This window comes from Aplidium turbinatum, chromosome 12, assembly GCF_918807975.1.
Source record: "Aplidium turbinatum chromosome 12, kaAplTurb1.1, whole genome shotgun sequence".
In the NCBI taxonomy this organism is placed as follows: Eukaryota; Metazoa; Chordata; class Ascidiacea; order Aplousobranchia; family Polyclinidae; genus Aplidium; species Aplidium turbinatum.
This window is the reverse complement of record NC_137483.1, coordinates 15,817,741-15,832,668: the sequence shown is the minus strand read 5'-3', so window position 1 is coordinate 15,832,668 and position 14,928 is coordinate 15,817,741. Positions and strand designations below refer to the sequence as shown.

Below are 14,928 nucleotides of genomic sequence, written 5' to 3'. Positions count from 1 at the left end.
ATTAGGTTAGCCTACTATGGTTGATGCAGCCCCCCCATATTTTGAGACCACGAGCCGCCACTGGCTATAGCCTATCTTATCTTAAAACTTTAAAAAAAATTGGCCTTTCAGCAACAAAAGTGCCCTTTTTTCATAATGCTGCCCCCTCCCCCAGTCAAAAACCGTTCCGGCGCCCTTGCACTTAATAACAATAATATTGTTATAGTTTTATTTATTGTCGCTTTAACGACAGATTAGGTCTTTTAACGACAGGACACATTTTTAATTTTATATCAAGTTTACGATGTCATCACATTATTACCCAACTTATTTTCACTGCGTTATGTGAGAAAGAACACAATCGGTAGGCCTACCGGTTTTAAAGTCTTTGGTTTGACCCGACCTGGAATCAACCTTAGATCTACCAGAAACCACTCGGCCACTGAGCTGGTAGTATAGACTCATCTAAAGTGATGTTTAAAGCCACGCAATTTATACTGAGAAAATAATGTAATGGAGGTAAAGAGTAGGCCTACTAAGGCGCTGGTTTGATTGGATTGCCATGTGAGTAATGAAATCAGACGTTTGTACCCTGTAGACAAATATGTTGCATTTCAATAACGAAAGACCAGAACACTTAGTTGTTGTAGGCCTACGTATTGCCCTAACCCTAACCCTATATAAAAAAAAAAAACTTGCAGTAGAATAGTCAAAAATATTCACACTCTTGCATTGCAGCTAAAAATATATTTGAAAAAATCTTTTTTAATCACTTTATTCTCTGCTATTGTTTGCTGTAGCTACACATTATGGATGCTTCGTGTTGGCGGAACTTATGGGCAAGACAGCTATAATTACCCAAAGCCAATCAATGACTGTAGAAATGTGTCTGATGCACTGCTTTTCGAGGTGTGTTATGTGTAGAGTTTAAACCCTAAACTACAGGTTAACTCCACGAGTTGCCAACAAGTGGCCAAAGTTTTCGTCTACTGCCTGAACTGAATTGCAGATCACTTCTCCAAGTCTGGTCGCTTAAGTGCTAGTTGCCCTATACTCCACTCTATTTCAAATACCACTAGGTTAGCAAAAGTATAATGATACAACTAAAGACACAATAAGACACAAACACAAACTATGAGAAACAATTACAATAAAAATGGCAGCTCTTACCTTCACAATAGACGAAGCAAAAAGAAAGAGCTACCAGCAAAATGCGAATATCGTGCGCTCGAAAATCAACCGAGCGTGAAACAATTTAATCATTTAAGAAAGGGAGTCGAGTTTCTAACATACCGGCCCCGAAAATGCGTATGACATTTTCTACTTTGTGAAATAGACGAGACTTAACATAATGTACTGGGTGATCGTAACATAACATATCCTGACATCAGAAATTCAAGCCTGACCAAAGCGGTCAACTAACAGAAAAATGCGTATGAATAGAATGAAATACACAAGGAATCATGTTACAATTCTATACACAATAAGGCTCTAAGGAGTAACGACATCGACGGATTGGAAAGCTGACGCTAGACTTCAATGTCACAATGCACAACTTCAAGGTAAAGTAGGCTACATGTAACAAACTTAAGCCACTTTGGCTGAAGACATAAAATTGAAAACACGCATAACTTGTCACCATTGTCAGCGGTATCAGAGCATGCCGAGGCAGCGAGTGATACAGTGGAAAATAGAGACCAGCACATTACACATTGGCTATCAGTATACGAAATTCTCACATGCCACAGCAACGTCGAGCTGAATCGATAACGAGCTTCCACACAAATAAACACCAATACAGGCATGCAACACATTGCAACAGTGACTGGAATATAATATTACGTAGTCGTTTCACTCAAGATTAAAACGTCATTCTAATGTTGAGTGAAGCCTTCAGTCACGCTACAACTGAGAAGCACTGTAGCTACAATAAAACTGAGAAACAACCACAAAACCGGAGATAAACAATAGCTGAGATAATGTCAGAAGTAATTAGCCAGATTAACTGAATGAAGCGTTCTCGAAAGCAATAACAAATTATTAAAATAGATTTTAAACAGATTTTTGATACTAAGTCACATTACAGAACTAGTTAGCAATCGAATCCTGAATAGGCATGAGTGATAATCCAGTTAAAATCAATACCACACAACCGTAATACGAAAATACAACACAAGTTTCTAACCTACATGAGGTCATGACACAAACATGCACATTATGCGACCATTCTCACCTGTGTCCGAGCATGCAAAAGCAGCGCATGACACAGCCGAGAATGGTGGCCAAAAAATTCATCAATGAGCGTACCAACCTGAGGACGTACAGGTACCAGCAAATGTTACTTCATCAGTTGTGATGCTCATCAGTTAACACAAGGCCAAGGCGGCAAAACAAGACAACTGACATGAGATACTACGCAGATATGCTTCACCCAATATCAAACATGGTTGTAATGTTGAGTGAAATCTCCAAGGTCATAAGACAAGAATTTAAAAGGCGACGTTAATTGGCACCTGATCAACATTACCGTAAATAAAGTGTTACTAGTTAGTGTAACAAACTAACAATAGATAAACAAAATAACAATGTTGTCACCGCCACCACCGTAAACAACTAACCTACTACAGAATACTAAACAAGTCAACAATAATAAAAGAGAAAAAAAAGGGCCTTTGAGATAAAACGCCGATGAAAGGCCACAAGGTAGGCCTACTACAAAATTAGTCAAAGTCGGTTTTACAGTCCTGCAACAGACAATTTCAAACATAGTCTTGCAAATGTCCCTCGAGCAGACAGATCTTCCTGATATCCCTCATGAGCACTGCATCCGCTGTTCGCACGCGGACCCTCCGCACAAGACCGTCCTTGTCGGGAAAGCATTCTTCAACGATGGCTTTAGGCCAGGTGCCCCTTTTAGCGTTGTTGTCCATCAGTAGCACGAGATCACCTGGTTCAAGGTTGGGTGAAGTACCCCACCACTTCTGCCTAGGCTGCAGCAAGGGAAGGTACTCACTCATCCAACGGCTCCAGAACATTTCTGCTAGGTATTGCGTCTTACGCCACGACCGCTTGTATCGATCACTCTTCATAAAAACGTCCGGCGGCAATGAGTCGTCGATAGAGCCGGTTAACAACATTGATGGAGTTAAGGCACTTAAGTCTCTGGGATCTGTGGACACGTCTGTTATTGGACGGTTGTTAAGGATCGATTCAATTTCGGTTACCAGGGTAAGCAAATCGAAGTCGTCGAGAGTGGCTTCACCAACAACAGCACGCATGATTTTTCGAATGCTACGAATCATTCTTTCCCAAACGCCACCTGCGTGGGAACAAGTCGGAACATTAAACGACCACTCGATATTGTCCTGGAGCATTGCCTCCTGAAACTGGTGGCCGTTCCAAGCTTTGATACCGTCATTCAGCTCTCGTTCGGCGCCTTTGAAATTCGTGCCGTTGTCACTGAACATTAGCTTTGGTTTTTGTCTTCTGCTGGTGAACCGACGAAAGGACTGGATGAAAGCGGAGGCCTCCAGCGACTGGGCGATTTCTAGGTGGACGGCCCTAGTTGCCATACAGGTAAAAACGACGACGTACCTCTTTACGTCACTTCTGCCAAGCCTTACAACGAGCGGACCCATCAGATCCACACCTGTCGCAGCAAAGGGTGGGTTTCCAGCTGTGACCCTGGCCTCGGGAAGACTTGCCATGCGTTGACTTCCAGTACTGCTATTATAAAGGCGGCACTTAAAGCAGGAATGAAGCACTCTTCGCACGGCTGCTCGTCCGCGCAGTATCCAGAACTGTTTACGAATCGAATTCAGGACATGAGACACTCCACTGTGGCCTTCCTTCTCATGGTGGTCCTGAATTATCATGTCAGTTATTCGATGCTTGCTCGGAAGAATGATTGGATGTTTGGTTCGAAAAGGGAGAGCTGAATGTTGTAAACGCCCATCCGAACGCATGATTCCGTTGAGAACAAAAGGGCTTAGTTGACGCAACTCCTGGAAGTAGCTGGCGTTTCGCATTTCTTGGTCGGAGTGTAGTCTTTCTGGTGACGTACAATCGGATACGTTTGGCAACGCACGCATGGCGTCATGAAAGGCGTCCCATTGAACTTGCTGTAAGATTGCTATAGTTGCGTTTTTCAGTTCATCCACGGTGAGACGTCCTACAACCGGAGGCGAGAAACCCTGCAAATACTTCCATTTCATGAATTGCTTCCATTTCAACCACCAGGCGGTTAGTCGTTGTGCGGTCTTGTACTTAGAGCAGCGCGCTAGCAGCTCATGCAGATAGCTCACGGGAGATGTGACGATGGCGCAGATGTTTGTCTTTTTCAACTCCGGATCATCCGAGGTAAGGTCCTTGATGCAATTCGGTTGTTGAGGCCAACTAGCCTCGGGTTTAAGTAAAAATGGCGGCCCCTTGAACCACAAGTCAGCAACATCAGCCTTGTCAGGCATTAACCCACGTGATGCAATATCAGCGGGGTTTTCTTCAGTAGGAACATGGCGCCACTGACGAGGTACAGTATGTGCGTGAATTTGTTGCAGGCGGTTGGCCACAAAAGTTTGAAAACGGGTGGAAACATTGTTAATATACTGAAGCACTATAGTCGCGTCTGTCCACAAAACTACGCTATCAAAATTGAAGTCCATTTCGCGACAAATGAACGAACACAACTTTACGGCGATGGTGGCGGCGGTCAATTCTAGACGCGGGATGGTTACCGGCTTGAGAGGGGCGACACGGGACTTTCCCATACAAAACATGTTGTCAATGTGACCGTTGGCATATACAATACGAATGTAGCATGCAACACCGTAGCCTATGCCGCTGGCATCACTAAATACGTGCAATCCAACATGGCTGATTACCTGCTCCTGACGTTTGAGGCTTCGATGGATGGAAATACCACCAAGATGAGGAAGTCCATTCAGCCAAGCCTCCCACGTCTGTCTTCGCGACTCCTCGAGTGGATCATCCCATTCCGTTCCGCTCTGACACGCTTCCTGCAAAAGCTTACGGGCTGGCAGGATAAAGGGCTGCACAAACCCCAGGACATCATACACCTGGCTAACCATAGACAGCAGACCTCTTCTAGTAAATGGTTTTTGTTCTATGTTCACCTTTACCGAAAAACAATCCGACGAGATGTTCCAATAGACACCCAAGGCCTGCTCCGTCGGTAAGTCATGCAGACTCAGGTCCAACACCGACGACGCTCGATCTGCTTCTGGAATAGAGCTCATTACGTCAACCCTATTTGAAAGAAATTTGGTAAGGTTAAACCCACCACTGGCCAAAAGTCCTTTTAATTGGGTAACTGCTGTGACAGCTTCTTGGGAAGTGTTGTACGACTTAAGAAGGTCATCTACATAAAAATTTTTATCTACAGTTTGTAATACTTCCTCAGTAGCTGCAGTTACGTTGTCACTGGCAGTTTTCTTGAGGGCAAACGCAGCACAACTCGGAGAGCATGTAGCTCCAAAGACCAGAACGTTCATCCTGTAGTCGACCGGGGTCTGGCTCATATCTCCATCCGGCCACCACAAAAATCGAAGGGCATCTCTGTCCTTCTCAGACACAAAGACCTGGTGAAACATGGCCTTTATGTCTGCTGCTACAGCGACATTACCTTGCCTGAATCGCAACAAAACACCAGTTAAATTATTGTTGAGGTCTGGCCCCTGTAAGAGTTTATCATTTAAGGAAACGTTTTGAAACTTAGCGGCACAGTCAAATACTACACGGAACTTTTTTCCGGTGCAATGGTGAGGCAGGTACCAGACGGTATCCGAACACTGTAATTTATCATCAGGCACACGACTAGCATAACCACTTTGAATGTAATCATTAACTTTCTCGCAATACTTACTGTGCAAATCCGGATTTGCACTTAACTTACGTTTCAGACCTCCAAGACGCTTTTCTGCCACAAGTCGGTTGTTAGGCAGTGTCGCATTCTCCTTCCATGGCAGTTCCATCTCATAGTGGTCTCCTTGCTTGCGAATGGTGTGTTCCATAACCTTCAGTGCTTGCCGGTCATTCAAAGAGGGCGCACCTATTTGGGGTTCATCGATGTCCTGAAAATCCTGATTTAAAATGTTAATTATCTGCTGACATGAGCTGTCAGCAGGTGACGACTTAACAAACAAGCATGTCGAGCAAACACCATTTGCGTCTGATACCGACTCGTAGTCTGACCCAAAAATAGTCCATCCTAGAGCGGTATGTAGCGCAAATGGCTGCCCAAACTGACCATACCTTTGCTCAGACGTTCTAAACATCTCATGAGCATTAGCCCCTATTAGCAACTCTACCTTTTTTGACTGCAATTGGGGAAGGTTTACATCTGCCAAGTGAGGATAACCTTTCAACAAATTGGCACCAGGGATGTTATCTTCCAAATGAGGCAACTCTCTTAGCACTCTACACGAAGGAATTCTAAAAGATTGATCCTCATTTATTCCCTGAACACACAACTTCCCTGCACTTATTCCACACTTGCTTACCCCACTAATGCCTTGCAGCTCAATATCATCCCTTTTTGTTTGCAATTTTAATTTACGAACCAGGCTTGTGCTACACAGGCATGTTGTCGAGCCTGTGTCCAACATAGCATATGTGGTAACGAATGAGTTTGAGCCTTCTTCCCACACTTTTACAGGGACAATGTTAAGCATAGCAGCACCCTTGCGACCTGAGCTTTTACGCGTCATGGCTACAACTTCCCTTTTTGACAAGTCGCCTTGTTTAGGTCTTAAGTGGAGCAAGGAATTGTGCCTTTTATTACAAATTTTGCATGACTTTTTGAATGAACAGTCAGCTACGGTATGACCAGGTTTCAAGCAATTGAAACAGAGTTTACTTTCCTTTACAAACCTATGACGGTCCTCTGCTGTTTCCTCCAGAAAGGTAGCACAAACCCACAGCTGATGTGATTTACTGCAAAACTTACACAATATAGACGGGTTACTTACCTTAACGTCGTCATTCACAGCCAAAGTCTTAAACCTGTAACGCCGATCCTTGCCATCTCTGGTTCGAACGTCTGAGTCATTCCTCTTTTCCTTGAGATGGAAGACTTGCTGTGCCCATTCTGTTTGTGCATATGAGGCTGCATCTTCCACAATATCGATTAGGTCAGAGAAACATGGTCTCATGTTAGCCTTTTCTCTAGCATGAGACAGAATCGAAAATTGCTCTCGAACCTTTAATGGCAGTCGAGTTAGAATTTTATGTAATAATTCAGAACCATTGAGCTCAGTTAAAATACCTTTGCTTTCAAATAAGCACCTACAGTTATTCATTTTAATGGCAAGCTGGCTCAATTGTTCTGAATCACTCTCACGGATGGAAGGGCCCCTGGTAAGTTCATCCTTGGCCCTTTGCATCAAACGCATGTTACTACCATACTTACCATTTAACAGGCTCCAAGCCTTGCGATAACCATCGCTCTTGTCCATGTAAGATGAACAGCCCTGTATTAGGTCAAATGCATCACCTTCCAAATACATTTGAAGGTACATCAACCGATGATGGTCATTTGGACAGTATGGCTCTACAAATGTAAAAAACTCCTGCGTAAAAGAACTATAAAAGGAGACATCTCCATTAAATTTCTTTAACGTGAGTTTGGGTAAATGCATTGGTGGGGCATGCTGGGATGGAGGTGCTTGATGCAAATGCATAGGATATGCATGCTGAGTGTGAGGTAGCGACGCTCGAGGTGAATGCATAGGTGGCGTAAGCTGAGATAGCGATGCTTGGGGTTGCTGATAGGGACTGGGCTGATACGCTGACCCCATACGAGTACCTGCCATAGCATTATGCTGGATTGGCAGCGTAGGCCCAAAAGATTGCCCTAGAATAAAGCCTGGAGGAGGGCGAGGTGACATAGGCCCAAAAAACGGTTTATTGTCATCAACCTCATGCATCTCCTGCTTGGGAGTTTCATCCAGAATCAAAAGGTCAGATTGGTGACGACTAAGTGGGCTTTCAAACTCAGTTAGGCCTATGGGTTTGGAATGAAATGGTTCACTGGGACCTAGGTCCACAGCACCTTTCAATGGCAGTAATGAACTGTCTCCCTCCACATTTCCTAATTTGCTCTTGAGCAGAGACATCAATTGTTCTTGCCTATGATTAGCTTCAGCCTCCCTCTCACGAGATAGTTTTAATTCTTGCTGCATCTTTATCAAAAGAGCAGCAAGGTCAGGGTTGGAAGCTTCATGATTAGGTTTAACAGTATTAAAACCACTAGCCTCAGAACTCATGTCTGTAAATTTACAATTAGTAAACACAATAATTATAACCCACAAGTAGTTTAACCAGCAGCCTATAAACTGACAAGGCTACGGTACTTTAACTATTGTCAAGATAACAAAACTACAACAATTAATGAAAGCTACAAGAGAAATTAGCTTATACAAATGATTACAATTAAACCAACTTACAAATCAACAAACAAACGACAATGGTATGGACTGACACACAATTGCTTAGTGCAATCCAAATACTTAGCACATACAAAACTTACCTTTTACTAACAGACCAGGTGAATGTCACATACGGTACCAAGCTAAAGTTACTAAATAAAAAAGTTTTGTAATTTTATAGCGACAAAATTACTATATAAAAACAATACTACACCAAAGGGAAAAGCTTCTAAATTTTATTGTAATGATGTAGAGTTTAAACCCTAAACTACAGGTTAACTCCACGAGTTGCCAACAAGTGGCCAAAGTTTTCGTCTACTGCCTGAACTGAATTGCAGATCACTTCTCCAAGTCTGGTCGCTTAAGTGCTAGTTGCCCTATACTCCACTCTATTTCAAATACCACTAGGTTAGCAAAAGTATAATGATACAACTAAAGACACAATAAGACACAAACACAAACTATGAGAAACAATTACAATAAAAATGGCAGCTCTTACCTTCACAATAGACGAAGCAAAAAGAAAGAGCTACCAGCAAAATGCGAATATCGTGCGCTCGAAAATCAACCGAGCGTGAAACAATTTAATCATTTAAGAAAGGGAGTCGAGTTTCTAACATTATGCTTCTTTTTTATGATTAAAATTGTTGAAATGTTTTATCTGGCTGATTTGATTCTATGTGGAAATCTTTATCCTCGGACCGAGAAAGCTTTTTTGAGAGCTTAATTCTGACAGTTTCGCGTACTTGTAAGGCTTCAAATCACTGACGCAGTCCCGGTGACCTGGTTTGACATCTGGAGTAAAGTTTCCGATTGTTGAAGTGTTGTCGTCTGTGAGTTATTTCATCCACCAGGTAGGCCTACCGCTGAATAGAGAGTTATACTTAATATGTGTTGCTTAAGCTCACACAGTAGCGTTGACAGGGAGATTTCTACAGGTACTTTTGGACCCTGGTCTGGGATGATTTTTGGGGCACGGAATCTTTCCAGATTTCCAACATAGGCGAAGTGCAAAAATCTAGCCCAATGCTTGTATCGTCAAAATAGCATAAAAGTAACCCAAAATCACAAAAAATATACACAAAGACTGTATTTATTAATTAGCCTACTAGGCTACTCAAAATGCGGTAGGATGGCGCAGCGGATAATGCATTGGCTTTCGAATAATGCAAACCTGGTTCGACTCCGGCTTGAGCTGGTTGTTGAAAACACTGCTCACCTCTACCTATTTGGGTGGGCATGATTGCTGAGGAAAAAGAGCAGAAAGAAACTGGCCACCTTACTCTCTTCATCCTCGACACTTGTAATCCTGTGCTTGTAATCAAGTATGTGACCACTTTTTCACTCAAACTATCAAGATATACCGTCTAGCCTCTAGCAATTCTGACTGCAATCAAGCGTAGCAGATCGGCCTCCAATCCAATGTAAAGCTCGCACGTTGGAAAGGCTTGCGTTTATAGGTCGTCATGTACGAAGGTTAAGCTAACTTACAATATCGGAGTTTGCTTTATTTGTTCGTTTTACGTATTTTCAAATTTTCTTTTTTACATGTGCTAGCTGAAGATGCTATTACTATAGCGAAATCGATTCTTACTTAATAAATAACACTAAGAGGTTAGATTGTTGTGCAAATGCCAGCATTTGATGAATGCAAAATAGCAGTAGGCCTACCAGTCTATAAACAAGTCTGTAAATTCAAAGGAAGGAGTTAATCTTGCGATTACAGGAAGCGATCAAATGCGGGATTGCTAAATGGAGACACTTGTTTCTGTGCAAAATTGTTATCCCACTTTGTGCATGTCAAGCCTTTGTCATCAGAATGCAACGTACAATGCGATGGGGATTCTCAAAAGTTGTGTGGAGGAGTAAAAAGTGTTGATACATATTATGTCCAGCGATTGATAGGCGGTGAGAATAGAAAACAGGTTATAAATAATGGATATGCTTTGAAGCTGATGTGTATTAATTTGCCATATGTGGAATTTGTTTATTCGACCGGATTAAACATCTTTAACAAGTATGTTTGTAGGCCTACGCAAATCGATGCATTTGAATAAAAGTTTTCTCTTTCCGTACATTATTTCTACCACACAGGTTTTTATGCTATGTGAAAGCACATTCATCCTTTTTTCAAGCACGATAGGTAAAGTTGCATTAAAATGTTGCCTGCTGTGAGCAAATGCTAATTTTAGGTTTGTCTGCTGGGGAAGAATTTGTTAAATCAATGCTTCTACGGAATTTTGATATTTCTGGCTTGTTTGATGATGAAGATCCTCTGCCAAAGAAGGTTGAAAATCCCCAAACGTGTATTATATTGTGTGGCGCTCTGAAGCAGGCTGTTGCTCTATACAACAAACAAAATATATGTGCTTGCCGAAAAATCACTAAAATGTAAGTTATCAGAGTGAAAAACACAATTTGAAATGTTAGATTGGCTTTATGCAATAATTTTTCTTCTAGGTGCCCGCCGTAATAGGATGCACGTTTTTTCCGGTCACTTCTCTCCAACGTAGTGGCCATGGTTAGCAGTGAAGCTTGTAGGTTTAATTTGCGTCACTTTTTAGACTCTATTTATGAAATTAAGTCTCTGTCGGCCTCTTTTCAGATTCTTTCATTCTTCCTTGTAGTGCTACGCTTTTTAACGCAAAACATAACCAAAAAATGGACGGTTTCTTTGTGATAGTTGATATCCGCTCCTTTCTTGCTCCTGTTCTTCCTTATCATATGCTTTTTGTTTAGAATATTTGCTAGAAGGAACAAAAATCGCTTTCATTCCCAACCATCAAACAATGTGGCTATTTATCGCACTCTAGCGGAAGATGAAAGATGTGATAATATATCTTTATTACATTCTCCTTCTTTGAAACAAATTGGTTTGATTTCTTTTCCTGGCTCTGGAAACACATGGATTCGTTATTTGCTAGAAAGAGCAACTGGTATTTACACGGCTAGCGTATATGGCGACCCAAGTTTGGCTTCACAAGGTATGTCAGAACTTTCAAATTGTGTAGTGCAAACATGATAATTGTTCAAGAGTGGTTTTAGGTACCAGGGCTGTACTAACCACCTCTCGTACCCCCCAAGGGGTTGTTTATGAATCCACTCATTTCAGATTGTTTAATGTTTTATTTTTCTGCATTATTTTACATTATTTTAAACATTATCTGCGGCGTCAAGAGTGTTGTATCACATTTTTTGTTTTCAATGCAAAATTTGTCCAAATGACTAAACTAATTGCTGGAAACTAAAAAATTATTGTCAATGCAAACTGAGTATGGTAGACTGATCTTACACAACATGACTTATTGGCTATTATTAGCAAATGGGTGTTTTTTCGATTCGCTTTCGTTTCAATTCGATTTTTTTTTTCGAATGCCTCTCCTTGAGAAAATCCTGCGAACATCACTGTCTACTCCTTTAGTAACCTATGTGGAAAATAACAATTGTTGGCTACATATCTATACTGTTTTGGTTTATTTTAATCATCATCATCCAAATTCGGTTTTATCCCCACTAGTGGAGGTGGCCGATCCTTTCCTTGCAGCAATTACTTTCACTTCTATTCTCTATCTCGTTCTGTCCATCGCATCGTCTTCCTTCAGTCTGACTTTATCTGCCTCATTCTTCACCTGTTCCTTCCATGTTGTTATTGGACGTCCCCATTTCCTCTTCCCATCTGTCTTTAAAGTCAGTGCCTTTCAAAGAAAACACGTTATTGGTTGTTACTTTAATGTCACAATTATTTTGCATTCTTCTAAAACTGCTTTCTATTGTTAATGTAATGAAGGATTTTTGGGAGAATACAAAACAGCTTTGAAGTCAGCATACCTTGTTAAGGATCATATGAACTTAAATGGAAACACGATGAGAAAATACAATGCTTCGATACTGGTTATAAGGAATCCATATGAGGCACTGGCATCGGACTTTAACAGATTTATGACCAACAGCCACAAACAAGTTTTAGACCAGGAAGTGTACACGTATATAGGTAAGCTTGCATCATTCAACAGACTAAGCTACTCCGTAGAACTGTGCACTTTTTGGTGGAAAATTTCAAAATTTGAGGAAAATGACTTTAAACAGGCTTGCTATTTTCAGAAAAGATAAATCTTGATAAGCAGCGTTTGTGCAAAGTTTGTATTTTATGGTAATAATACCCACATGTGACATCCATATGCCTTACTAAATATGCCTGTCTTGTCAGTTGTCTAACTGGTGGTTCCGGATTGCTTGAAAAAAATTATAGGGTTGTTGCGGCTCAGTAAGTAGCAACCGGCTCATACATAGCTGTAATCATGACAGCGACATCCCGAACACATGTAGTGGTGGAGATGACCTGAGAACGAGGCACATAGGTATTTCTTGTATATCAGTTTATGGCAATGGAAAAGAACGAATCGTCGCCATCAGAACGTGAAAAGAGGCTGACTGGTCTGACACCAAAACTTAGTCATACACAGAACGCAGAGGAAAACTGCAGAACAACGACATCCACACCAGAAACCAAACTTAAGACTAACAGTAAAAATAGAACAGTTGAGAAGGAGCGATCTTCCTGGCGTCAGTACTACCTGACTACAATCGACTGACAAAGGCAGCGGTTGAGAACTATGTGGCATGAATTAGTGGTGTGATATTGACGCCCATGCCTCATGCCTCAGTCTATCGCTGAATTCATGCTACACTCGACTGCCGAGAAACAGTAATAATAGAAGTTATACCCACACTAAGACATACTGGTATAGGCTACTGGTATTAGTTACTCTTATACAAAGCGCTGGTTGCTTCAGCTTAAGAGAAACCTGCCTTGAGACGTGCCGCACAGAGCATGCAGCCACGACACATTGATTGCAATGCGCCATGTAACAATGTGTGATAGTAAAACTAACGCAAAACCATGTGTACAGTATGTATCGATGTCCCAATTGCAAGAATGCAGCCAAGCTTTCTATGGCATTGTGTAGTAAGAATTGACAGCGATAGACACGTGTTTCACCTACTTGGCTGGAATCATCAGTATCGCACCACCAATTTATGCTTAAAAAGTTCTCAACCGCTGCTTTTGCCAGTCAGTTGAATTCTTATCCCAGAAAACGCTATGCTCGTTGTTCTATAGTGAGTAGTCAACCTTGTGCTGACACCAGAAAGATCGCTCCTTCTAAAAAGTTATTTTAATGTTGTTTCAGAATTTAAGAAGTACGTTGCGGAATGGTACTCCAATTGGCTCCGTATCATCGAATGGGTTGTCGGGAGCAAAAAAGAATATCTGTTGGTTTTTTTTGAAGATCTTGTGAAAGAACCTATCAAGAAAACAAAAGAAATGGTAGAATTCATGTCAAAAAATTCTGATTTAAAGGTGGCCAATTTAAACCAAAGGTTGCTTTGCGTCAGGCAAAGATTGAATGGGCAGACTAAAAGAAAAAGTATGAAATTGACGTTTGATCCATTTACTCAAGTTATGAAAAGCAAGATTAACCATGACATTCTCGAAGCAATGCGCCTATTGGAATTAAATTCTCATTTTTCAAAGTACTTAAAAGCTTAAGAGCAGAATTGAATCTTCTTTTTTGTTTTACAGATTCAAAATAAAACGTGAAAATCTTTGTTCGCATTTCATAATGACTAACATTAAAAAAAAAGCTTTGATAGAGAGTTTGCTTTGTTGAACCATAGGCAGACAGCATAAACTGAACAAGTGATACAAGAATGATTACGAGTAACTTATGCGGCGGGAAACACATCACATGAGGTGTAAAGTGAAAGCATGTGACAAACAATTAAAACACACAAAAGGAACGATGAGCCACAGGCGAATAACTGCCTGTTGAGAGACGGATTACACTGGTCTACAAATTTCAACTTTTTTTTTCAGGTTTGGGTTTTGACAATTGATTTTGGCTAATTTTGGGGCGGTGAATCCGAAAATGAACTCAGATTTTCTCTATCACATCAAGTTTTTATTCTATCGTTGCCATTATTTTATAAAATTGACCAATTTTTACCCTTTTCAGTGCAGTAAAATGTCAAATATAATTATTTTCTGACAGCTATAAACTTTCAAACATAGAGATATTTTTACACTAAATTCATAAATTGGTTCAGATTTCCTCTAAAATAAAAAAAATTCCTGTTATGATAATCGTAATAGGACATAGTGGAGATTGGCAGTGTTGAGTTTTTCCATGCTGGCTTGAACTCCCTGTCTTGGCTTCTCAGGCGTTATCTGTGGGTCAGCTGCTATCTCTGTGCAGTGTGCAGATGGAATATCGTAGAAAGACAGCTGGTGAGAGTAGATTTGACTTAGTAATAATATTCTTGCTTAGTAATGAAGATTTATTTAGAAGTTTCATAAAGCACATGTACATTGTACAGACCAACATCAGAGTTCAAGCTGAAAAGTGGTTTGTAGAAGGAAAAGGTTTTTTCTAGAGATGTACCGATACCAATATTGTGGCTGATACTGATCCCGATACCGATATCACTTTTTTAGGCCGATACCGAT

General features: G+C 41.0%; 1 protein-coding gene across 1 annotated transcript; it reads left to right on the top strand.

The window, feature by feature from the left end:
* The first annotated feature begins 776 nt into the window (after positions 1 to 776).
* LOC145781346 (sialate:O-sulfotransferase 1-like) lies at positions 777 to 13,971 on the top strand. Its single transcript, XM_082593128.1, has 6 exons — positions 777 to 888; positions 10,150 to 10,331; positions 10,616 to 10,814; positions 11,163 to 11,407; positions 12,211 to 12,414; positions 13,613 to 13,971. Exons 1-6 carry the CDS (start codon positions 815 to 817, stop codon positions 13,969 to 13,971), a joined length of 1,263 nt encoding a protein of 420 aa, XP_082449254.1. The 5' UTR covers positions 777 to 814.
* Positions 13,972 to 14,928: the final 957 nt, after the last annotated feature.

Excerpts from the sequence above, each read along its gene's own strand:
- LOC145781346 (XM_082593128.1), top strand. The coding sequence starts at position 815 with ATGGGCAAGACAGCTATAATTACCCAAAGCCAATCAATGACTGTAGAA. Across the intron at positions 889-10,149 it reads CTGATGCACTGCTTTTCGAG|GAAGCGATCAAATGCGGGAT; the intron begins GTGTGTTATGTG and ends TTGCGATTACAG. Across the intron at positions 10,815-11,162 it reads TGCCGAAAAATCACTAAAAT|AATATTTGCTAGAAGGAACA; the intron begins GTAAGTTATCAG and ends CTTTTTGTTTAG.